The sequence below is a fragment of the Dermacentor variabilis genome, chromosome 4 (genome assembly GCF_050947875.1).
Source record: "Dermacentor variabilis isolate Ectoservices chromosome 4, ASM5094787v1, whole genome shotgun sequence".
NCBI lineage: Eukaryota > Metazoa > Arthropoda > Arachnida > Ixodida > Ixodidae > Dermacentor > Dermacentor variabilis.
Window position 1 is genome coordinate 111,458,765 of NC_134571.1, and position 24,544 is coordinate 111,483,308.

At 45.1% G+C, this 24,544-nt stretch overlaps 1 protein-coding gene across 1 annotated transcript in view; it reads left to right on the forward strand.

Moving 5' to 3' along the window:
* Nucleotides 1-23,542, forward strand: part of LOC142578295 (cell adhesion molecule Dscam1-like) — a 204,868-nt gene extending 181,326 nt beyond the window's left edge. The window contains exons 11-27 of the mRNA XM_075687693.1: nucleotides 1,089-1,208; nucleotides 2,099-2,272; nucleotides 3,284-3,431; nucleotides 4,291-4,439; nucleotides 7,199-7,330; nucleotides 8,387-8,554; nucleotides 9,415-9,485; nucleotides 9,965-10,214; nucleotides 11,348-11,446; nucleotides 13,325-13,513; nucleotides 14,563-14,856; nucleotides 16,083-16,274; nucleotides 17,136-17,428; nucleotides 18,523-18,589; nucleotides 19,116-19,266; nucleotides 22,349-22,476; nucleotides 22,939-23,542. Of these exons, the coding sequence (XP_075543808.1) occupies nucleotides 1,089-1,208; nucleotides 2,099-2,272; nucleotides 3,284-3,431; nucleotides 4,291-4,439; nucleotides 7,199-7,330; nucleotides 8,387-8,554; nucleotides 9,415-9,485; nucleotides 9,965-10,214; nucleotides 11,348-11,446; nucleotides 13,325-13,513; nucleotides 14,563-14,856; nucleotides 16,083-16,274; nucleotides 17,136-17,428; nucleotides 18,523-18,589; nucleotides 19,116-19,266; nucleotides 22,349-22,476; nucleotides 22,939-22,997 (2,684 nt within the window). The 3' untranslated portion in view covers nucleotides 22,998-23,542. The remainder of the gene's footprint in view (nucleotides 1-1,088; nucleotides 1,209-2,098; nucleotides 2,273-3,283; nucleotides 3,432-4,290; nucleotides 4,440-7,198; nucleotides 7,331-8,386; nucleotides 8,555-9,414; nucleotides 9,486-9,964; nucleotides 10,215-11,347; nucleotides 11,447-13,324; nucleotides 13,514-14,562; nucleotides 14,857-16,082; nucleotides 16,275-17,135; nucleotides 17,429-18,522; nucleotides 18,590-19,115; nucleotides 19,267-22,348; nucleotides 22,477-22,938) is intronic.
* The last annotated feature ends 1,002 nt before the right edge of the window (nucleotides 23,543-24,544 follow it).

Sequence of the window (24,544 nt, forward strand, 5' to 3'; positions counted from 1 at the left end):
TTATCTACTTTTGTTCACTTCCCGATTGGCTACACAAGCCTAGTTTTCGCCTACTTAAAATCCACTCGCTCTTAGCGGACGCCACGCGATTCCATTTGTAGCAATTACCATGTTGTTCTATGCGGCTCTAGAATGTTCTAGAAGTCGCAAAACTATACGAGGAGAGATCTCTTCCTCCTATACAAGCAGCACTAACCTATAAATATTTCAGACGGTTCTCGAGACATATGGTTGGGGGGACGGTTAGTGATGTCATATCATGTCATTATGGGATGCCGCTTTTGCTCATGTTTACCTAGCGTTGAGGTTTTCAGCCTTTGCCTCGCACCGTTTCAACATTCCTGGAGGTTACAAAGGTCACCGCGCTCTTGTGGCACAGGCCATTTCATGACAAGAAAACGCACAAGTCTACGAAAGCGACGTTTTACATTGCGCAGTGTTTGGAGTGCGGTTGCTGCGGATGGGAATCGAACCGCGTCTTTTTTCGCTCAGCATCTGAGCTCTATATCCTAACAATTCCCACGTAGTTCATGCAGTCGTTCTAATATAAATAAAGATGCAATGAGTGCTCTTTGAAATGTGGCTGGAAAATTTGCAGAAAAACTCTATACATTTGTCTTTCATTTATATACGCTTGAGTGCTCGTACGATGGTGGTTTCTGGCTATACACTACTCGTAAACTAAGGCTCTTTTGGGACGAGCAAACCAGGCAATTACCCTTTCCTTGTTTGGGTAGTAGCTTTCCTGCGAGGCATCTTGCTCAACTACTGACGGCATTATCACTTTAGGAAACAGCGTGTACAAGCTCTGTTTGTTTGTAATATGACATTGAAAATGAAGATGAGTGGTTAAAATGATGTAAAACATGCACAAGGCACAAACCCCAGCATGTTCAGCTACAACTTCGTTTGCATTTGAGCCAGAACAGGAGTCGCCACTGGTAGGGCAAGTATGCGCTGCAGCGAAGCACACTTGCGGATTAGACACGAGTCCAGTAATATTTCTCAAACTTCAAAATATTCCGTGAACCAACTTCGAAGCGGTAAATTCGCCTATTAGCATTCAATTCTCACTCACTCTGTGGCAGCACCACCAAGATGGCGGCTGGAGCCTGCCGACACGACGGTAACGACGGGCGAGCGAGTGACCCTGGACTGCCAGGCCGACGGGACCCCTGAACCCAGGGTTCGTTGGAAGAAGTCGGCAGGTTTGAAGGTTTCCCTCTCGCACCACTTTTTCACCCACTCGGCTGCCTGCAGGGCTTTTGTGGTCATCTCTTACGTACATATATACTGTCGGTGACAACCTAATGGAAGCTCCGATTGAAGTTGGAGATAATTTCACCCCTGCAAGTACTATAATGTTCTCGGTTGATCGCCCTATTTAGTTCTTTCATATTGTAAATAATTAAATGGCCGCTCTGGAAGTACACCCCAAATTTAATTTTTACCTTGTGCAGTGGCTACGAGAAGCACAGCTGTTGGACATTTGTGAATTCATCCTAACGATCGCTTATGGACACCCCAGCGAGAGTGCGTGACCGTTTAAACTCCGAACACGGCTTATAGCAAGTTAAGCGCTAACTACGTTTGTTCAAGCGTTAGCAAACGAGCTACCAAGCATGTTTGGGCACCATGAACTGATCAGTGCGCGTTACGCTGGCAGTCACTGATATTGCATCAAGTTTAGCGAGAAACAACTGACTCTAAAGCACTCAGTACAAGGAGTGTTCTTATTCATTGCTATTCGTCCGCACTCTATTGCTCCCGGAAGCAATTAGAATGAACTGTTCTTCCCAGGTTTATTAATTGAACTGGGAACTCTGCACCATTACTAAAATATATGCTGGCTTATTTAAAAACAGCAACTGCACTTAAAAAACAAGAACTATGCTTCTTTACTTCATAGTGCGCACACTTTCGTTTTCTGTGCAGCTATTTAATCTTAGAAGTTGCTTAAAATAATGCAGATGTAATATATTTTTTATGAATGAATTGTTTCTTCCTCAAACCTACCACCTGTATTAAAGCTGTACTGATGCTGTCTGTTGGATTTGACATCTTTCAGTACCTTTGACGTCGCATTGTGTCTTTTCAGGACCTCAAAGTGCCGAATTCCGCACCGTTATAAGTAGCTCTCGCATGCAAGCACTAGTGAACGGATCCCTCGTAATCCAAGAAGTTGAGACCTCGGATGCCGGCGGCTATATGTGCGAAGCCTCGAACGGCGTCGGTCTGCCCCTTTACACCGTGGTGCAGGTTAATGTCCATGGTAAGGATTTTGATAATATGCATTTAAAAACATGATTAGAGTAATTCCAAAGTTGGCAGACACGTGTCAATTAACAAAACAAAAGAAAGGTTTATCGTCACAGTAAATTCCAGGCCATCGATCAAGAAAAGTGCTAAAGTAATAGATGCTCATCTTTAATAGAAGTACCTGAAACGAGGAACTAGGCGAACAAGTGAGACAGTGCATATGCGCCGACACCCCAGCAATTTACCGAAAAATAAAGCAAATGCCCTGAAGCAACATTTAAAGATACCGCGCTTGCGCCACCAGGACGTCCACTTCACTATCTCTATCCAACAATGCGCTTCGCTTATGTATACATGCAGTTATTCTAACAAGTTGCTCAGTCTTCGGCACACGTGAGCTGTCTTCCTTGTTCGCAGGAAGACTATTTGTCGACCTATTCGGTGCTTACTTAACAAAACATTGTAATGCGACGGCGCAATCACAAAGACACGCAGACTCACATCATCTGTCTCTTGTTCGCCTTGACCCTTGTTTTAGGCGCCGCTTTTACAGATAAACCAGTACTAAGTCGCCCAGTTTGCTGCTGTTAAGAGATGCTTCTTAGAATAGCCGCGTATAACGATTAGAACTGCCGTCGCTGATAATTCACGTGATAGTGAACTGCTTACGTATATCTAGCCGAAATCTCTCCAATCCTCAAGTTGCGCTTGGTGTGTCTTCTTCTCTTACGTCCATGTCTTTTTTCTTGCGCAATAATACTTGAGTAATGGATTACCAACTTGGCCCAGCTCTCTCAGATCGTGGGAGCCTCCATAGGGGTTTACCTCTCGGCAAAGTGAAAGGCAATTATATAGTTACTTGGCCCAGCTTTAGAAAAAGAAGTCCAACGAAAGAAAGCAACCGTCGCCCAAAGCAAAGCTTCTGCTTGCTGCAGTTTGTTATATATTATTATTTAACATTTGTCTTTCAAATCGAACAAGTGCGGAGGTGATTCTCTTCGTTTTGATTTCATGTTCGGTACAGCTCCAGCCAAAGTAAGGCAGCGCTTCATGTCCCACATGGCGGGAAGGGGACAAGTGGTGAAGCTTCGTTGCGAAGCCACGGGAGACGAACCCATCAGCTTCTTTTGGTCAAAAGACAGCAAGCCGATCAAAGCATTCTCCATTCCCAGGTACGCAACCGAATATGTGAATGTGCTTTTGCGCTTAAAATGTAACGGAGCAAAATTTTTCTACTTGCACTGCCAAGAACACATGCGCGTATACATGTTTACCTCACCGGTTCGCTCGTTGCATGACTTCTTCACTTGAAGCTGTTTTGGTTTTATGTTGGATTATCGGTGCAAAGTACAAGCGAGTTGCCTGCAGCTTTGTTTAAAAATTTTCATGCCTAGATCCTAAGAAATAAAAGCAAAATTCAGAGCGTGTAAGTTGGGTATTCGTTTCACCGCTTTAAACGTGCATGAACAAGTGGGGAGAACTAAAGGGAGACCGCTCTGTTTACCATAAATTACTGCACCTGAGCAACTTGAGTAAAATATTGCTGTGAATAGTAATATTCACACACACACACACGCACACACACACACACTAGGGTATCTCATTCATCAGTGCATACGTATCTCGAATTTAATTGCGTTTGTGAAATGGCATGAGTAATTGAAGTACACACGTGAGTTCTTATACTAAGATTCGCAAATTTACAGATAAAAGTTGTACAAACGAGCTTAGCCTCGTGAATAAGGCATTCAGAGTTCAAATGAATAGCACCCCAACTTGGAACGCTGCCGGAGGCAGTCTTCTCCTATAGTTCTCATTTGAAGCCCAGCACCCCGTATCAGACACATCGCCTGCTTGTTAATGGCTTTCGTAAGGTGTCATTGGCGAAGTGTTTCAAAAGGTCAAAAGTTGGGGCGCGGTCATCGCGACGCACTGTTATCGCGCCCTCGCCCTGACCACGTATGTTCTACCATCGGCCTCCCAACGGACGCTCAAGCGATGGCGTGCCCACTTCGGTTGCCGCGGCTGCAGGTACACCATCAAAGACCACTCCCGTGAAGAGTCTCCCTGGTCCGAGCTGATGATACTGCTCGCCGAGAAGAACGACACCGGCACCGTCAAATGCGAGGTCTCCAACGCCTACGGGCACGACGAGCAGGTGACACACCTCTCCATACAAGGTAGGCCTCATCGTAATGTCGTCGGTGTATACCCGCCGTTTTTATTTTTAATGTTCTTCGCAAAAAAAGAAATAAGTCAGGACCGACTCCTCGGGGGAAAAAGAAGCGGCTCTTGAGTTCACAAATTCTTTCCGTGATAGAATTGGGTCTCGCTTTTCTGTTTTCTGCAGCAGCATTCTTACTGTTTTTTTTTTCTTTCTTACCACCTACTGCATATTACTCCCAGTAATTCTCAACATAAAACTGACGCCTGCAACTGAAGCCAACGCCGCCTTTAAATAACGGCGTAAAAATGACTGTAAATGACAGTGAAATTGTGTTGGCGTACTTCCCGGCACCATTAGCGTTTGTCGACACGAAAATTGTGTTTGCCGCATTTCCTTGCTCTCCGTGCACGTGATTGTTTCAGTAATAGCCGCGTGCATGTAAAATAAGTCGCACTGTCAGTCCTTGGTGTTGACTGATCTCATATGTGTCTGCAGACGGAGAACATCATCTCATCGAGAAGTTGTTCATTCTATTGCTTTGCGCACTATGCTCGGCATTTTCTTCTCAAATATCATGCTCCTACTCGTTAGTGAACCCCGTATGACGTAAATTCTTGTCATGATCATAACGACATCACAAAATGTCGCAAGCCTAACGCAGGGGATACACTAAGATTCATACTAAAAGAGAGGTTTCGACTTCAACAACTATATCGCGACTGCCAAGCAGGAGGAAACGTGTTCCTTCGACAAAAATAGTCAGCGCGCTTCAGTAACATTTCCCTAAATATGCTTTTAAAGCAGCTTGAGAAAGGTCTTTGCTGCAGTGCTTTAGAGTAAGCGCTAAGTGGGCCTCATTACAAAATTAAAGCATAGCAAGCACTAATTAGCTTCAAAGGAGTATCGACAACGTGAAGCGGAAGGAGAAGCAGTCCTTTAAATAGGATGGCGATGATCATCGTCAAACCTGCAGCCGAATAAGAGCTTGGAGTCGATGCAGGTAGTGGACTGTGGCGTCGGCCTCGAGGTGCAAGTGGTTTCCTGCGCACAGCTCTCCTAGGCGTTTGGCGCTCGTCGAACCTGCCTCTCATGCTAGTTGCGTGCAGCGCGGCGAAGAAACTGAGCATCGATCGGCGTCCTTTTAACCTTGCCGTTTGTCACCTCCTCCGACGCTCGCCTTCCCACCTGCGGTTCGCGAGTTCTCCGAGTTTTCGCGGCGAACCGCTTCTATACTTCCCCTTCGCTCTTCGTCAGATTGTCGGGCAACCGGTGCCCGGCTAGAGGATAACGTACATTGTCTATTGCACAGCGCCGAAAAAGAAAATGCTACTTGTAGCATTACAGGGAAGCTAACCCTGGCAAGATTTTGTCACACTTTCGACAGGAACGTGTCAAAATGCCGCGCCGCGCTCGTGGCGCCATTCTGGAAATAGCGGCTTCCATATCTCGCCCAGCGCTAAAATTTATACGTCTTGTGTAAATGCTGAGCGCTCTTTATTGGTCCATTCATACAGCTCCTATATATATATATATATATATATATATATATATATATTGTGCCGTGCTTGCATATTATACATATTCGCAATGTTCCGTAGAGCACCGCTCACCCACCAAATTACCAAAAATTTCATTATGCTTCCACTTCGGCGTTGTAAAGTGCACGCGAAGAATATCACAACATTCGTCAGTTCTAAAACGCATTCTTCGATGAAACTATATCTGTAGGCAAAAGGGCTATGGACTGAAATGGCGTGATACTTTTTTTTCTTATGAAGCGTTTAGTTAGCGTCTAACTGAAACATTTACATGCAGTGGAATGCTTGCATGCACCAGAATTTAAAGGGCCTACGCAGGAACGTCACAGGATAAACCCATGCCCCATAATATGAGCCAAAATGCTCTTGGAGCAGGACAAACACAGAAATAGTGAATTTGACTATCTGTTGGAATATTTGTAAAACGGGAAGGTCAAGCGTTCTTAGTTTCTGCAGAAATAGTTCAGTCAGGTATGAACGGCTGCTCATGCAGCAAGTCTCCGTCCTCAACCTGCACCACGTGATGAGTGCGCTGGCCGTTTACTTAAGGTAGTCGATGGGTTTATGGATCTTTACGATAACGAATGATTATCTGGCAAGTGATCATGTACCAATAATTGAGTACTTCGGTTGAAACAGCATTGCGCTGTAACTGTCCGTCTATGTAGGCCGTTGCAAGGAAGAAAATAGTGGAACTATTTGTTCAAAGCCACGCGAATCGCTTCGCAGAACCGGGAGACAGTGTGGGCCAGAGGTAGCGAGCGAGAGCGGTAAAAGGAGGACAAAATCATTACAAGTCGATGGCAGCGACGAACTGTTTCTTTCCGGTGCGCGAAGCGAAAGCGCTCGATCTCCTAACTGCTTCTATATATGTGCACCTCATCGAGGTACATTGATCATGGGATGCACACGAACTGAAAGACGTAGGGAAAGGGAGCGTGAAGGTACTCCCACAGTTACCTCAACCTTAAAAAAACATGGTTATAGTTCAATATAGCTTGACAGCGTAGACGCTAGGATAATCAAGTGTTCTTCTTTTCTTTCGAGCATTAACTCAATGTATTCTCTACGTACTTGGCTGTAAGCTTTTACTTCACGCATTCGCTCCTATTTAATTTATTGTACACAAGACTACCACTTTTTCATCTCTGCAAAGAAAACAAATTAAGCACATGCGCATGCTTAAGACCTGTGACCCAAGTTGGTCGCCATCATGTTTGTATTTTTCTCCAAGACAGGCCCGATGAGCCCCCCAGGCCGGAAGCGCTGAACGTGCTCAGCCGATCTGTGACTGTTTTGTGGAAAAGTCCCAGCGACGGGAACTCACCCATCACCAAGTACATCGTACAGTACAAAAGGAGCATCGGTAGGCATTTTCGTTCAAAGTTGGCCACTGAACGCATGAGGATCATTAGTTTTGAAACCATCAGTTTGTGCTCTAACTGTTGAAGCTTTTCTATGAACAGAGGTGCTTCATTCAAAGAACAGTGCATATACATGCTCTGCGACAATATTTTGGGGTATTTTCGTTTGATTTTATAAGAGTCATCATAAGGCCAATGCGAGAAGATAAAATGCTGTAATTGAAGGGGACATGAATGATCTCATGTTGATAAGGGACTAGCGGAGCAGTTGGTCTGTTAAAATAAAATTGAAGCCTCAAATAAACTCGACGAAGAGAAAAATGCGTCCAATTCACGGCATTCAGTATTAGAGGGTACAGCTACACGTTGGACCAATACATAACTGTGCAAGTATCCTGGTTCAAAAAACTTGGACGCTGTTTTAGATGAATGTCGAAAAATTTGCGAGTATATGAAATCGGGTAATGAAGCGATGAGGTGGAAAAAAAGGAGGAAATAGTATTACACGTTGTAGCATTTACATTAGGGGCTGTTCACAAAAAACTAAAGGCATTCTCCACCTCTGAGAAAACTCGAGCATCTGCACGCCTACAGCACGTATTTTTCGCAAAAATTTATTTCGTAAGCTACTTGAGCATCGCCAACTACATTTGACTTACAATAGGCAGTCTGTATATATGTATATTTACTTGTTCTTTTTTCGAGACACTGCCTGTATACAGATTTGGTCATAACGGCACGTATGAAGCTAAGCGCACCTCCAGAATTTTTTCTAAGATCCTTTGTTCAATTCCCGATATGAAACGCAGCAGCCTTTCAGTTGCTTTTGTTCTTTCATCTTCCTTTCTCGACTACTCTTATTACGGCTTAGAGAACAGTTTGCAAACTCTTAGTGCGTTTTCAATGTAATAAGTCCGTAATTAATCAGTATCGGCGAAATACTCTTAGTAACACCAAAATGCGTGTTCGGCCATCGTATGTTCCAACGTGCCGAGGCATCTACGCTAGCGTTAACAAACGTATGCATTCCGTCTTGTTTTCTCCGTCCATCGCCTCAGAGTCTTGGGAGAAGCAGCTGAGCGAAATGGTTGCCGAGGCCGACCAGAGCCAGGTGACTGTACAGGATCTGCATCCACTCACAGAGTACAACTTTCGGGTGCTCGCTGAAAATGCCATCGGTATCGGGCCACCCAGTGAGGCGTTGACCGTCATCACTGATGGCGAAGGTGAGTGCTTCAGCTGACTGCATTCACAATTACAGTGCGCCACGTAATGTGTGCTTTTGCAGCCCCTTTATCGGCTTTACGGGACTTTGCTAATGTTACTTTCACGTGTCACGCAACAAGTATTCATAGGCTGATAATGATTCATGCTGCACAGTCAAAGGAGGCATGTACGGTGCGTTATATTTGCACGTTTTTATAGTTATTACACAAACTGTTGTGCTGCCAATAAATAATGAGATGAAAAAATATTTTGCATAAACGGCATGCTTACTATTAGGGGATACAGAGTTCAGCATATAAATGTGGCCAAACTGTATTAAAGTTACATACATAATTCAAGAAAAGGTATTCAAATTTAATGCACTCATTGGCGCGATGAGGTTAGTTGAAGAAACTGAAAAGTTCTACGAAGCGGAAACCTTACTCATCCCGTAGCTTTAGTACTCCCTGTACTGAAAAGGAGCGTTTTTTTTTTTAAGTTGTAATGGTTCTCGAGGTGAATGTAGATGGTATAATACGACAAAACAAGTCTATGGGGCGGACTGTTGAAGACAGCACTACTTTCAACAAGATAAAAACGTATTTTAAAGAGTTTCAGAAAACAAAACAAAAAATGCCAATTCTTTTCACGTACATGTCTATATGTAACATGCATATATATAATGAGTACATTTGAATATACGTAATGTAAGATACTGTTTTATAATGTTTACTCACCTAGGACTTTTCTTAGTCTCTTGTTCTATCCGCACGGTGCCTCGGTAATCTCTTAGTGCCTGTTCTCGGACGTACCTTACCCGTGTCATCATTCTAGGCACGAAGACGAAGTTCCTGACCATTCCTTGCTCTAACTCTTTCAGTGCCTGCAACTCCACCACAAAGCGTGAAGGTGACGGCAGTCAGCTCAAGAAAAGTAGAAGTATCGTGGAAGGTGAGATGCTGCTAACGTTCGCTGTATCATATCATCGCAGCTAATAAGTTAGTGCTGAGGTAGATCTCTTCGAATGCTAATGCAGTGGCGTGTCAGTTGTTCTTGAAATGCCCAGAACCAAAAGGGGAATATATAATATTCCTAGATACACAAGGCCTGAAGATGTTCAGATTCACTGTTAGAAGTTATTCGCTGCATACAATTGTTTAATTTATAGATGCTTATATTTTCTAGCGCGAGCTGTACTCGATACCCTTGTAGAACAGCTACAAAAGCAGGATCGATGTGTGTTACTCACATAGTATTCTTTTCTTTTTTTTTTTGAAACTGAAGTAGATTACAAACGAGCTAAATGCATTGCCATGTTTAGTATGCTAAACGGTAGGCCTGAAAACCGTCCAGCTTCCAAATGCCAGGTTATTTGAAACAACCCTGCATGCTTTGACCTCCTTCTCAATCTGCGAATCGCCATGGTGCAGCCGCCGCCGGTGCACCTGCAGTACGGCGAGATTCAGGGATATTACGTGGGCTACCGCGTGCACGGTTCCACCGAGCCGTACGTCTTCAAGACTGTCACCGGCGCCTCGTCTTCGCCGGGAAAGGCCGTGACGCGCTGCGTGGTGGACAACCTGCAGCGCGCCACAGCCTACGCCGTCGTGGTGCAAGCGTTCAACGACAAAGGGGCGGGACCGCTCTCAGACGAGATCATGGTGCAGACGCACGAGCAGGGTCAGTGCCTTTTGCGATGTAGGTAGGGTGAGGGGGGAGGGGGGGAGCGGATTTGGCGTTTGTCTTGTCGGCCGCATGCTGTATATCAAAACGCGTATTGTGAAACCCAGCAGTCTGGCTTGGCCGTTTTCGGCTGCGTCTTATCTGCCCGGCAATTTATGTCTGTTTTATGTCTACTTAGTGATATACCAGAAAGTAACTCTGACGTTTACCGAAAACCAAAGCCTAATGGATGAGTAACTGTTGTTAACTCCGAAAAGACCTTTCTTAATGGCACTCAAGAGAAGACGGAGCTTTTTTTTTAACATTGTACGGTATTGAGGTATAGCAACAAAGATTTCTTCATAAATCAATGGCTTTACTCATTAGTTAAGCCGTGGTATTGGTAATTCCAAGTTAACCAAGTCGAGCGTATTTATGAGCAGGTTCAACGAAATGCAATTAATGAAAGCCTTACTGAAGGCGCTAGTGGGAAGTAGAATAAAGCTAAAAGAACGTTAGTGTTCTATATTAATCTCGAAGAAGATTGCGAGATATTCAATACAATAAGTACGCCTTAATGTGGTGGAAACGCAAGCAAACATTGCACGTAATAGTCGGCATCAGACAAACGGTTCTGCCTCTGTCTGTTTGAAAAGAATGCATCAATAGTTTTGTTGATGAAGTTAACAAACTAAGACGACATTCATATCAAATCAGTAACGTACAGTCAGCGTCAGCATTGTGTAGAGCGCGCGAACGGCGGCCTCCGGGGCCCTCCGGAGGCAGCCATCGACGTCCAACGCTAGCTGCTTGGCCCGCTTAGGCCTAGCAACCACAGTTAGCTTAGCCAGCTTTTTTTCTTTCTCTGTTCTATGACATAAGCGACAGCTTCCAGTTTTTTAAACAAGAAAAAAATATTTGAGTTCACGTATGCAGTGTCTGCATCGTAATAAATATATTAAAAAATCCAAAACTTGCACAGCATTTCTGCTGCGTACTCGTGCGGTGTCCTGTCCTCAGTGTAGGAGAGAATCCGCTCAGTTTATAGCGGACGCACTTTTCGCGAAGCGGGATTGAGGTTCAAATTTCGAATTTTCCGGGACTGTTTCTTGTTATCGATAAATGAGTGGCGTTATATTCCTTATGCGCAGATCCACCACCACCACCTCTGGTCACCGTAGCAACCAGAACGACCGACTCCATCGAACTGTCCTGGACACCACAGGATGAAGGAAAAGAAGTCGTCGAAGGTTAGTCTCGGCAACTGGCTTCAGAAAAATGCGCACACTATTGAAAGCTATAAACGTGTGTTTATTTGCAGGAGATAACACTGTGCGGCTTTCTCACAAACATTTGTGCTCGTGAAGTATATAGAGTTTCGGTTGCTTCGTGTCTACATAACGCTCTCAGTCAGCACCTAATTATTCAGTCTTTTTAATATTTTGTTCTGCCGGAAAGTTTTGTCGGGCTGGGGTTGACAACACCGTACGAAATCTCAAACGAGTCTTTTTTGTCGAGAGCCTCACTGCAAGTACTTGAAGCTTCCTCAAATAAGCACAAATAGCGAAATTTACAGTAATCGAAAATAAGCTGTTCGTGGCAGAAGCTCAGCGCGTCGCGTGTTGTACGAAGTGCTTGAGCTCGATTACTCTTCCTGTGCTGCTCCTAATAATAAAATTCGATGTGTTCAACTAATTGCAACAAATTGTATCGTCTCGGACATTCACACGACGCAACATCAATAGTATACATCGCGTTGCGTTTGGACTCTTTAGAGGTCCAACCTTGAAAAATTCTGGTACAATATATATATATATATATATATATATATATATATATATATATATATATATATATATATATATATATATATATATATCGGAACAGTGACAAACGAGACGGTGCCATCAAACCAATACAATGGCAGCAAACTTATGTAAGAACTTTTGTAAAAGGAGCCGTGGAACATTTCCTCAATGGCAGAGCTCAAGTCTGAGAACGATAAAGTTGCCACACGATGCAATAGACGACATGCGGGTGAAAGCCGGAATTTTGGCGCAGCCTCGGGGAGCTTTGCGAAAGTCTGGGTTGCGCAAAGGCATAGTCACCACGACGAGAAGATTTATGCACTGCTCGCCAACGTCGCTGCTTTCCCAGGCTTCCTGCGTTGTGTGCCGCGTTGTGGGCGTGGGTGCGTTTCACCGACGTCTCGTTACGCCAACGTCGACGGTGTTGGAACTGGTGTGCCGCGCCGGGCCCCTTCAGCCGTGCGCTCGGCACCTGCGCTTCAGGCATCCCTGCTGTTGTGCGGGTGAAAGGCAAACGCCCGCCAGACTGTTTGATGTACTCGCCAACTGAGTACTTCGCCCTGCTCGCGCTGATCGCCCGCGAAATCATTAAACAACCACTCAAAGTGTTTTGTGGTTGGAAGAATGGGGAAAACTACCACACAAGGATAACCCTTAGCTCCAAAAAAAAAAGAAAAGTAATTACAGCATTAACAACATTTTCGTGCGAGCATCAAGCAATGCGCAGCTTTAGTGGCAGCAGTGATTTGGCCGCTTGGCATACTAAATTGCGATAAATAATTGGTGTTATTTCTTTTTGCCTGTAAATGTATTTATTTTTATGCGTCGCACTATTATCTTCCCAGATCTCGAGTAGTTCGCGCGTGAATCCTGATATCGATTTCATAAACGTGTCACTTCGTGCCTAATGCATTCTTCTGAGTATTTTCGTATAGGTTTAGAAGCATTAGCGACAACTACCTAATGAAAGAACGAACGGCATACAGTTCGCACGAGCAGTTTATTCATGCATGAAGAGGAAAAAGAAACATGATTTGATATGGTTACTGTGGCAACAAACTGCGACAGACAGGTAACTATAGTAACAGCCCTTTAGCTACACATGCAGATTTTATTTTAAAGAAAGCGCTAAAAATATCAAACGTAAGGTTAAAATTGATTTTTCGACCTAGTTCACATCTGCTGGATCCCGGCTCTCCCTCCCACGTCTCCTGCGTGAACTGAGCCTCTGCTAACTGACACCTCGTGCATAATTAATTCATTTCCAATATATGTTTCAATATGAGCTTCTTGTACGTTTTCTTTCGCGTTGCTATGCAGGCTACGTTGCCCGCTACCGCACGCAGGAAGGGCTCGAGTGGAGCGAAGTTTCCATAAGTCCCGAGAAGCGGAGCTACCTGTTTGAAGGCCTGCAGTGTGGCAGCACATATTCTTTGTCTGTACTCAGCTTCAACCGCAACGGACGCAGCGAGCCCGAAGAGCTACTCCAAGTCAAAACAGAGGGAACAGGTACATCCTCCATGAATATGTTGTTTCAAAAACCTGGTTAGGGAAACTGAATCTGCCAGACTGCGTGCCGCTGCAAAAGAATGCGCACAATGCTCGCTGCTGTTACGACCGATTACATGTATGTCACTTTCACACAGCAGAAGCGTCATTACCTGCTATTTCAGCTCTGTACTGTTAAGCGAAACAGCTCTAACAAGGGTGCAAATATATTTGTAATACCGCGGTTAGTGTACGCACAACCGGCGTCAAAAGTGTACGGGCTGCGACATCTGAGAAAGCCTCGATTTCCTGAGCAGTTTTTGATGCTAGCCACATAAATCGTACCACAGTATATGTTGCTTGAGCATAATTAGAGGCTGTAAATCTAAATGCTAAGCTGCGTGTCCGGGCTGTAAAGTTCTCCAGCATTTTTTTTTCCACATCTTGTGGTCCGTAAATATTTGTCGCGGATTGTATACGCTACTTCTGAAATGCCAAGCAGGTATCGCGAGCTAACGAAGGTTCGCCAGCGTTCAAAAGTTTTAATTACCGGATGCTTTCGCACGTGTTTACTGAGATTATGTAGCCAAAAAAGATATCAGTAAAGTTTTACTTACTGCGATGGTAGCGGCACCACCATCGTTACTATGCCAGTGGAAGCTCTGTTTCTATCGAATATGCGTACGCGAAACACGAAATCGTGTTTGCCGCCTTACGGCATCCTCTTGCGTAGTCGAGTAAACGTCTTGTGCCGACGCAATTAGGATATTAATTTGCGGTGGGGTAGACGCCAGCTGGCGTCCTGATCACTGTTCTCCTGCGATTCGCGCTCGGACTCTAACTTGATTCCAACAAACGACACGTAATTGATGCTTGGGGCATCCTTGCAGGCCTACCTGAACATACAGAAAATTTTCACTGAGTCACGGGCGACAATAGCTGATAAGCTTTCTTGTAGCACCTATTTGCTAGTTCGGGGTAGAGGAGCAATGAAATGCCAGTGCAATTTAAGCCAAAGGACACATGCGCGCCTGCGCTAAGACCCCCTCGACTTCCGGCTTCCTGGGTAGCACCCCAGGCTCCTTCGCCAAAGACGGCTGTACTGCCCAACGTGACCAGCCTAGGCCTGGTGCTGGCCGCTTGGCGTGACGGCGGCTGCCCCATCAGCCACTTCCTGGTTCAGTACCGGCCGCGTGACGAACTGGACTGGACGCTGCTGTCGTCGCGGGTGATCCCCGACCGAGACGTGGTGTTCCTCGGAGACATGGCGCCCGGAACCTGGTACCAGCTGCTCGTGGTCGCCTACAACAGCGCCGGCTCCACCAAAGCGGAATACACCGTCGCCACGCTAACGCTAGCAGGAAGTGAGTGCAACGAATGCCTTATGGTCATTTACTGAATTTGATCCGCAATTTTTCATCGAATTTTTTTTCTTCTACATTTTTTGAATGCCTGATCTTTTGCGGCATATATGACGGCTTCCATGGATGAATGCGAACGCAGAAGGTGCTACGTGCTTTCTGTACATTCAGGAAAGGAAATCGTTTTTACGCAATTGATTTCTTCAATAACTTTTTTTTTCAAAAGCCGTTTCCAAAGTAAATTCATAGTCTCCCTTCATCTTAAGAAGACCGACAGATCGTACCACATTGCGCTTTGTCAGATAAAACCTAATACGGTCATTGAAAGCTATAAAAATAGTCGCAGTAGCCTGTTCAAAGCAGCACCCACAATCCGCATGTATTTTTATCACTGCACGCTGCAGCTTTTACACGTATGCGTAAAAGGTTTCAGTTTAATCTGAAAGACAAAGTATTGATACTTATGTCAATGCATTAGCCGACTAACACCAGATACGGCTCATTGTTTATCGTTTGTTTACATTAAGGTAAACAGTCATTGACTGAATATATTAGTAAGCATGGTGTCACGCGTGCACAGGGAGACGTGAACAGATATCCCTCGGTGGCTTGGAGCACTCATAACTTTAGCATGATGAAAATCGCTAGGCTCGAGGAGCGAACCCTTCTTTGTGCCGCCTCTGGCTTCAATTCGTCTTCGAAACTTGAGATTACGTGGCCTCCAACGCAAGGCTCGTGGAAAGACAGCGAGCATAAAACTATGAGCTGTCTCGGTCGTCCAGCCCTCGTGCCCGCCGCAGATGACCTCAAATATAGGGCGCACGGGCAACGTAGGCACTCAGCAGCGCGCACAGCCATGCGCAGCCGCGGTCGGGCCAGAATGAGGAGACGCACGCCCCCCTGCCCTTTTAGTATGTGCTTGGCGATGTTACGGTGCGCTCCTCCATTTGAGAGTACCCCACTTCTTTTGAGAGTGCTCCTCGAGCGCTGGAGGACAACAGTGCGTCATGCCACCATGCTTCTCGGCGCACCCTCGCATGCTTTCCTTCGCACGCACCGCATAGGGCTCGCGGGGCACGATAGGATCTTGTCGCCCTTGGACTTTATATGGCACATTGCGGCGGTTGCGAAAAATCGCCTGTAGTTCCCCTGCTATTGGTATCGCAATGAAGACAAATGTGTGTGCGGCTCAGGCCAACAGACACGTTCTTTGACTTCGCCGCTTCCAGATCCCCTAGAACCGGACAAAATATCGGAGGCTGGACGCGACAGCGGCACTCCTCGGTACCGCAGCTTGTCCATCATCGTGCCCATCTGCTGTTCCATCATTGTCCTCATGGCCGTCACTGTAGCCATCATGGTGCTCGTCTGCCGAAGAAGGTCTTCCGGAACCCCTCCGTCGGCCATCAGTACCTATGAGGGTACGACTGCTTGCTATCACTTTCTTTGTTCTACACGCGCGCAGCAACGCTCGAAAACGGAGAATGGCCAGCTAGTTCATATCGACGTTTACGAAAAATTTTAGCGCGCGGCATAGCAGTTACGGAAAGGACTTATTGCGTTGCTTCGACAAGTTACGGCCTCATATGTAGAATCTTCGACAGGATATACTGTGTACGACTAGAAAATCCAACAGTTTGCTTGTAGCCTATGGTTCCTTATATTGCACTAGGGAGGCTGTGACATTATTAATGAACATTGATTTTTTTTCTGCGTCTTATCATAAATGTAAGATCGGAGGGAATTCCATTATTTGTGATGCGAGCTTTGTTCAATAAGTGAGTGCTAAATAAACGCTAAATAAGATCTAAAAAGTAAAAAAAGTGCCGCTAAAGAATATTTTCCAAATAATGGTATTAGCATGATGTATTTACATGGTACGCTCATTGTGTGGAACGAATGATAAAACCAGACAATATGACTTTAAAAAAATAATATAGAAGCTTCTAAAGGGTTTTGCCACGTCCACCACTTTAAAAAAATAATATAGAAGCTTCTAAAGGGTTTTGCCACGTCCACCACTTAGTTTTTATCTGAGGAATTGTAAAGCAACTTAAGAGACAGTGCCAACCCTCGAAGAGACGAGCAAATGATAGACAAATGCAAGTGACCGAAAACTAATTCCAATCGATACATACCTTGATGGTGTGAGACAGTATCACAAATCAGTTGACAACGAGGACGTGAGAATTTTCCATCCTACATCAAAATGCCGAGGCGTTGTAAAGCAACTTTTTGCCATGGATTTATTACCAGTAACTTCGTCCCTCCCCTATGACCAGGTGTGCGCATGTGCGAGGATCTCAAGATGGACTCGCTCATCATGTCGGAGCTAGAAAAGCCTCGCGGAGGCTGCGGCGGCGGAAGTGGCGACGCCGGTAGCCGCGAGTACTACCCGTCGCCGTACGCGTCGTCCAAGCTGCCGGACATCTCCCGTCGTGGCAGCGCAGGCGACGACGGCGATGAGCCTTGCCCTCGGGCCATGGCCGCCGCGGGAGTCTCCATGTCGCCGTACGCCTCGGCCAGGATGGTCGAGCACACGTACGACGTGCCACAGCATCCGCGAGACGGCTCGGTGAGTTCTCGAGTCGTTCACGGGTGCGTCTGTCTGCAGACCCTTCCCCCCTCCCCTTAAAAATAAGTTGAAGAAATTTTTTGTTTGATCCCAAAACGTATCAACCTTTCACGTGATGGTGGGTTGCCGAAGAAGCGAATGGCAGCACTAACGGTCTCGCTATGCCCGAACAAAAAGCGTTAATAACGAATGGCTTATATTTGTTGGTTTATGTATACGGAGGCAATAGGCGTTGATTTATATACGGCGATAATTATCAGAAAAACGCAACAAGTAATTCTATGGCATCGTATGATGTTTCCGGAACCGCTCATTCTCCAGCCTACGCGGGCAGCTCTCGTTGACTTTCCCAGTGCGTGCAACAAGTGGCATTGAGCTGAGATACGGTAAGCGTTGAGGCGTTTCCAACTCAATAGAGAACTTTGGTATAGCGTTCACAAAGCTCTTGCGTTATAGCAGGTATAACGTGTGCATAGGCAGGACGCTATGAAGTGATTTGCCGATTTCGGGCCTTCAATAGCCAGCATAACATCATGACGGTACGGGAGCCTCCTACGTTGATCCGAATCCGCACTTGATACTTGAGCTTCATCAAGACGGCTAAAAAGCTAATTTTACCTTAGTGTCCGATTATTTCGGCGAAAAAGTGTTAAAATATTTTCTCTTTATTATTGAGGTTAGCTCTCTGTCTTTTCATGGTGCTTGGCCGAAGAACCGGTGCCACAGTTGGCACAAAGTGCGTTAATTTCTGTACACCAGGTAACGCCACCGCATTTTGCGTTTGCCATACGTTGACCATTGCGGATCGCAGCTCTAAACACCACCTCGTCGACAACGGTGTAGCGAGCCTTAGCTGCTATGCGTGAACCCGTCGACGTAAACGGCCATAGTGCTGTGCTAAAGCTGCTTAATGACAACCAATGACGGTAGTGAGCAACACAAGACAATGCACACTTAATTTCACACCATTCTTTGTTATTAGCCTTAACGTGGTCTTTGAATGGAAGCTCAAAGCTCGTGTGACATAACAAAAAGGAATGGTACCGTAGAAACTCATAATACTGTGATTGATTTTCCCGTATTTTTTTTTCCAGATATCCCATGCATTTAAGAGTGATCTTAAGCATACTTTATGCAACGACAAGCTCCAGAGTCACATAGGTGAGTACCGTTGCTCGTAATAAAAATAGAAGACTAACGTATACGCCAATTATAATCGGCAAGCCTTGATGCTGTAACAAAGCTTTAATTTCGAGGGCTATTATTCAACAATAAACATGACCTCGGGGACTTAACACGTCTTATCAAATATACACGTGTAGCAAACAGGTCGTCAATGCATAAGAGCTTTGGGTTATTTATGATAATACTAGTTGATCACTGTGGCATTAGTACAGCAACTACATTATTTCACCAGTAACGTTTGAGCTTTATCACTACTGTTAAATTTAGTGACGTATAACTTCTGCTAACGATTTCAAGGTGCCGTAGCCGAACTTTTGCGACAGCGATTCGTTAAAAACTAAAAATTAAATTCTGGGTTTTACGTGTCTAACAACTATCTCCCTATGAGGCACGCCGCAGTGTGGGTTAATTTTGAAAACCTGAGGTTCTTTAATGGGCACCCAAAGCACGGTACACACAAGAGTCAAAGGTTGTGTGTCAATCTGTCCGCTTTTTTTTTCAGAGTTGTGCAAAAAGGAGCAGTACTATCAGCGGCTCGCTGGTAAAGGACGCCCGTCGGCGTACGGTTATAGCGGCTGTCAAGCACCCGTCAATCACTCGTCGGGCACCGCTTACCGCTGGTCCGAGCCCGGCGAGTCCGACCGGCCGGACAGGTAAATACCCGCCCTCCTGTAGACCCCGCTAGGTAGGTCCGCCAACCCTCATGTTATCTTTATCCCGTTTCCCCCACGCATGTCACCTGCTTTTCCCTACACATTCCCCTGTGCTTCATGTCGTTCCGGAACGACTATTGCCTCCTGTGTTCACTTGTCATTTTCAGTGCTACCTGTTGGCAGAAACTTGGGAATGTGATAATACATGCGCAGATGGAACAGTGAGATGTACTAAACGAATATAAACAAAGGGAAGGGGATTATCTGTGTGGGTGTTGTAAGATGGACTACATCCAGAGGGAAGGGTCGTAGTGGGTGTGAGGTAATCGTTTGAAATAGGACAGAAACCCAACCGGGCTCTGAGCAGCCCCTTTGCACATGAACGTGTATACTCGTATAGTCGCATCCTACTGCCTATATTCAACATGATACATCTTATAACAGGCTGAAGAATGTTACCTCAGAGCAATCTTTTTCCGTTTCCTTGATAACTTCTGTTGTCTTCAATCGCTGTCCATGCCTTTTCCTGCTGTATGAAAAGAGGTGGCACTGATCGGGCACCCTAAAGCGTTGCAAAAAATGGCGCCCCTTCGTTTTTTCACCATCGCTCTCTCTATCCTTTTGTATGAAAAGAAAATAAATCTCTACATGGACCTTGCATGTTTGGCTTGGTACAGACTAACCAGATTTTTTTTTTTTTTGACGCGAGTTAGTGTAGATTCAGTAAAACGATGCTGCAAATAAGACGTGATAGTGATCCATTTTTGGCTAGTGGATGGTGGGAATAAATCGCGATAGCTCTCTATGGACTTTTGTTATGTGACATATAAGACAGTGAGTAGCTCTTTGTGGCAGTTGTGTGCCGGCTTGCTCTGTAGGCGCGGTAACTTCAAGTTTAAGAATATGTTGTTTGATTTATAAAAGAAATCATAGCTGTTCTTGGGTTTCTGTTACTTCGACTACGTTTAACGAGGAGCAACCGTAAGCTGATACTTGCTTTGTGGCCGTCAAACTTTGCTTGATTTTAACGGCATCGACGACATTGTTAACAATTTAGGGTCAGCGAGGTAAGCGGGAGACGTGCAGTGCATAGACACGAACCCTATTTGTTAGGGTATATCTGCATCGACGTTTCCGCGTGGTACCGGCATCTCTATGAAGCTCCCGATATGCGGCTACGTGCTGTAACCGTGCCGCATTTCCAAGAGAAAAAAATGCATGATTAAAGAGCTCGGCGAGTCTAAAAAGCTCTGCAAGTGCACGTTTTGTGGACATATTATAAAACAATCAAACAAATAGTATGTGCGCTTTTTTTTTCTTCCTCCGGGCATTTGGAAGCATTCCATATTCAAACGAGTAGTTTCCTTCGGATCTTGCGGTCATTCTTGTGCCCTGTGTTTTGTGGTTGGTTGTGGTCGGTGGCGGTGGGTCTTTCACCACTGACACATAGGGCACCTGCAATCGCACATCTAGTTGCAGGGCATGTTCGGCACCGAAGCGCAAGAATAACTATGTAAATATACTAAAAAAACATCTATGCCTACGTAGTTCCATACTTTTGAGTTCAAGAAATGGCATTTGTAAACTCAAAAACATTATTGGGGAAACTTTATTTTACACATAGGGTTATGGCGGAGCTTATGAAGATAGACAATGGGCAAACATTTTGTGCATCTTTGTGCAATACTTGGGCGTGTAAATGAATATCCGGGCATGCCGCCGCGTGCTGTTACTTGACAGGTTTGGGCCGTCTGAATTTTTAGATGCAGTGGTATAGAGCTTAGGAAGGACAGCCTTCTTTCCTCCCGACACCATCTCTCCCTGTGGGGGCTGCGGCACAGAATTCCGACACTGGTACCAATATACCAGTTAACGGTTTTGTTTTCTGCGAAATTACCCAATAAAACAAACGAACGCTAACTGAAGGCACTCATGGCAAGAAGTATACACCTTCGTTGGAATGATGCTTTAATAAAGTGAATATCCTTGTAAAAGCTTTCGTCTATTAGCGTAATTCAATAAGCTTAGTCCATAGTTCCTGCATTTTTTGATAGAAATGCCGCTAGCAGTTAATGCTAAACATTAGCCATACTAGCGTGCGAGTTGTATACGTTTCAATAGAAGTTCGTTGAACATTGATGAGAAAGAGACCTGAGCCCCCCGCCCCCTCCCGCAAAAAAAAAGAGAAATAAAACAAGCACGAATACGGAGCATCTACGCCCATCTCGTCGTCTTTCATCGTGTGTGGGTCGGTGTTTTTGTACAATGTATTACTTTCATATCAATGTATGACCGGCGAACGACACCTATTACGTACGAAGGCTGACAGCTAGCCTGATCAGCGTCTCTGGCCGGCATCGCTGTGCCGGCACTGTATACCTTCGTGTACTAATATCGCAGCATCCACCTTTCGTGCTCGACGTTTCACCGTAAACGTGCAAGACACAGCGTTTTTGGGGCATTTATTGCGCATATTTTCAAATGTTCTTAGTTCCACGCATTGCCAGATGTCTCCGAGAAGACGCAATGCCATGGCTCATGGGGGAAGCGTATGTTTGACTGGTTGATTTTTCCTAAGCACTTCAGTGCACGGCATTTCAACGTCAGTAGCTGGCAATATAAATTTGGTGAGCAACATGGGAGTTATTCATTCTGTATTGAGATCAGGTAGCTTTTTGCAAAGAGCCTCTCTCCTTTAAAGAAATGCAAAAGAAATGTGAAGGTAGCCCAGTTTAACATGTATATCGATGCCACTTTGTAATATTTTGATCGTCTACTTTCACAGCATATGTATTACAGGTGCCCATGCTACTTCATCAGAGGAGCGTTAGCTCTTCTTTTACAAGATGAATGCAAGTTATAATTCTCAGTTACAATCGGCCTGCATGAATGATGCATCCGGTGGTACTTGGGCCACAGTGTCATGATTTTGTCGATGTGGAAGTGAAACGTCTGCGAAGTATCGCCGCGCGATACAATCGATCGATGAAAATAAAAAATATCTAAGAAAAGAACGTATTCTTTCAGAGACTTTACCCTTTACTTTCTTTATATGAGCCTTTTCTTTTCCCTTGGCCAACAGGTGGTGTTTAAGTGAAAGGGACTTGCACTTGAGCGCTTTTCACGCGCCTTGTACTGGAGGAAATATGCCTGAGTTTAATGAAATATCGGACACCGAGTGTGACCGGGACCTGGAGCGACTTGAGCAGGGTGGGTACACGTTGCACGACTAGTGCCTGCTGATACATTTGGCTTACATGGATCCTTTTCTTTAAAAAAAGAAGGAAAAGAAAGAAAGAGAAAAACAAGATGCATGCGTTTCTTATCTAGTACCTAATAGTACGCGTAAATACACAAAAACCAGCAAACGAGATGATGTCAATGACATTACGTCATGATTTTGCGTATGAGCACATTTGGCTGTCATAACTTCATTTTTTTTCCATGGGAACATCAAACGGGGGCTTTTAGAAGTGAAGTAAAACCTGTGAATTACGTTATTCCTAATTTTACTGCGTTTTCCCGATCTCATGCACGTGTCCAGAAAAGAAAAGTGATACGCGCTGTATGTCACACAAATAGAAGAGCATAAGCCGTGAACACAGGCATCATACGTTCAGTCCAACTGACTGTGGCTTTCTCTTCGCTCTTTTCTTCCTTCTCTTTTCACAGCAGAGATGAAATATCGTTCGTCGCTCCAGCGGCACAGCTTGTACGCATCTGTACAATAGGAATGGAACGAAAGGAACAGGAAGACCACCGACGGGGCCTCAATGTTTTTTCATATCAGCGTGACTTCTCCATTGCCTTGACACCAGCGAGATAATCAAAAGTAAAAAAAAAATGCTGCACACCTCCTAAAGAAATGCGCATCTTTATACCGCGAAGTAACGCCGCTCGACAAGCGCATATTTCTACAAATGTTGCACCGTTTTTGTCGTTAGAGTACAAGCCACTAGGCTCGTAACTTCGCCAACTCCAGCCGCCAGGCATGCACATAGGAGCACAAGACGGCTTTGGAGAGCAAGGGTAATAACGCGGAGAATCAGGCGAGTTGATGTTTCAGGGCACAGCCTTTAAATAGCGCAAAAACACGCGCAACCTGTGAAACAGACCAGACACGCAAATGTTCATCTGCGTGTTTGGTATTTTTCATTGTCACGTGTTGTTTTTTGTTTTGTTTTTTGCTTGACAATTACGTTTTGTCTCGTTCATCTTCTTTATATTGTGGAGATTTAGTATTGCTACGACCGCCCCACAGTATTGTTTCACAGTATATGCTACGAAAACGGGGTGGGGGGGAGGGGGGGAATCAAAATTTTTCTAAATCGTGGATCGGATGGGAACGTGTGGCCCGCGCACTCTATTGGCGTCTCTTAACCGGTGGGGGTGCCCGCTCTCCTGCCGAGTAAAAGTTCATATTCTTATTTAAATATTGCGAGAAATTTGACCCTGAGCGCAGTGGCCTGCACGCTTTCGGCGGAGGCGGTGCGTACCAACAATGGGTGTAAGCGAAGAGGCACAAGCACATGTACATAGACCGTGGGTCCTCATCTGCAGGATCACATTGCGCATATAGTAAACTTCCGGCGCGCCGGAATAATGTTTTGTACAGTAACGAAAATTCTAGGAATGGATGAAAAAAAAAGCAAAGCGCATGAGTGGCAAGAAGTTGAATACAAGGACTCAGTCTGCTGCATTACAGCGTGGCTGAGGCATATCGTAGTTGTTGCAATCCCGATCAGCTGCGTGGAAAGATAAAGATGCAGTATTTGTTTTCTATAGACCTAAAAGAGATAATGTAATAATGTTGTCACTTTAATTTTTTTTCGCCGACCATTACTTTCGCACCGCTATAGCCGGCAATGCCACGTGCATAGACTTCTCCCCCATTTCTCCAGGGTTTCCGTTTATCTAGAATTACCTGCAGCAAGTCCCGCGCGAGCGATGCTGTGTAAAACTGCCAGAAGATGGAGAAGGTACGACATATATTTGTACATAATAAGAACATGCGGAATAGATTTGAAATAAAAAGGCACATGCAACTTCTGCGTCACGTGTCATGTTTCGAAGCCTTTGGTGGCGTCAGCCTTTCTCCTTTGTTTTCTTTCAGCAGTGATGAAGGGCTGTGGCGCGTATTCCTTTACTTTAGACTTCAGTCCACAGTATCTAACGCAACCTGCCAGAAGAAATTTGGGAATAGAAACGTGGTAACGATGGGATAGTTAATGCGACATTTTGATGCGAAAGGGTGCTGGACAGTGGTACTGAAAAGTAG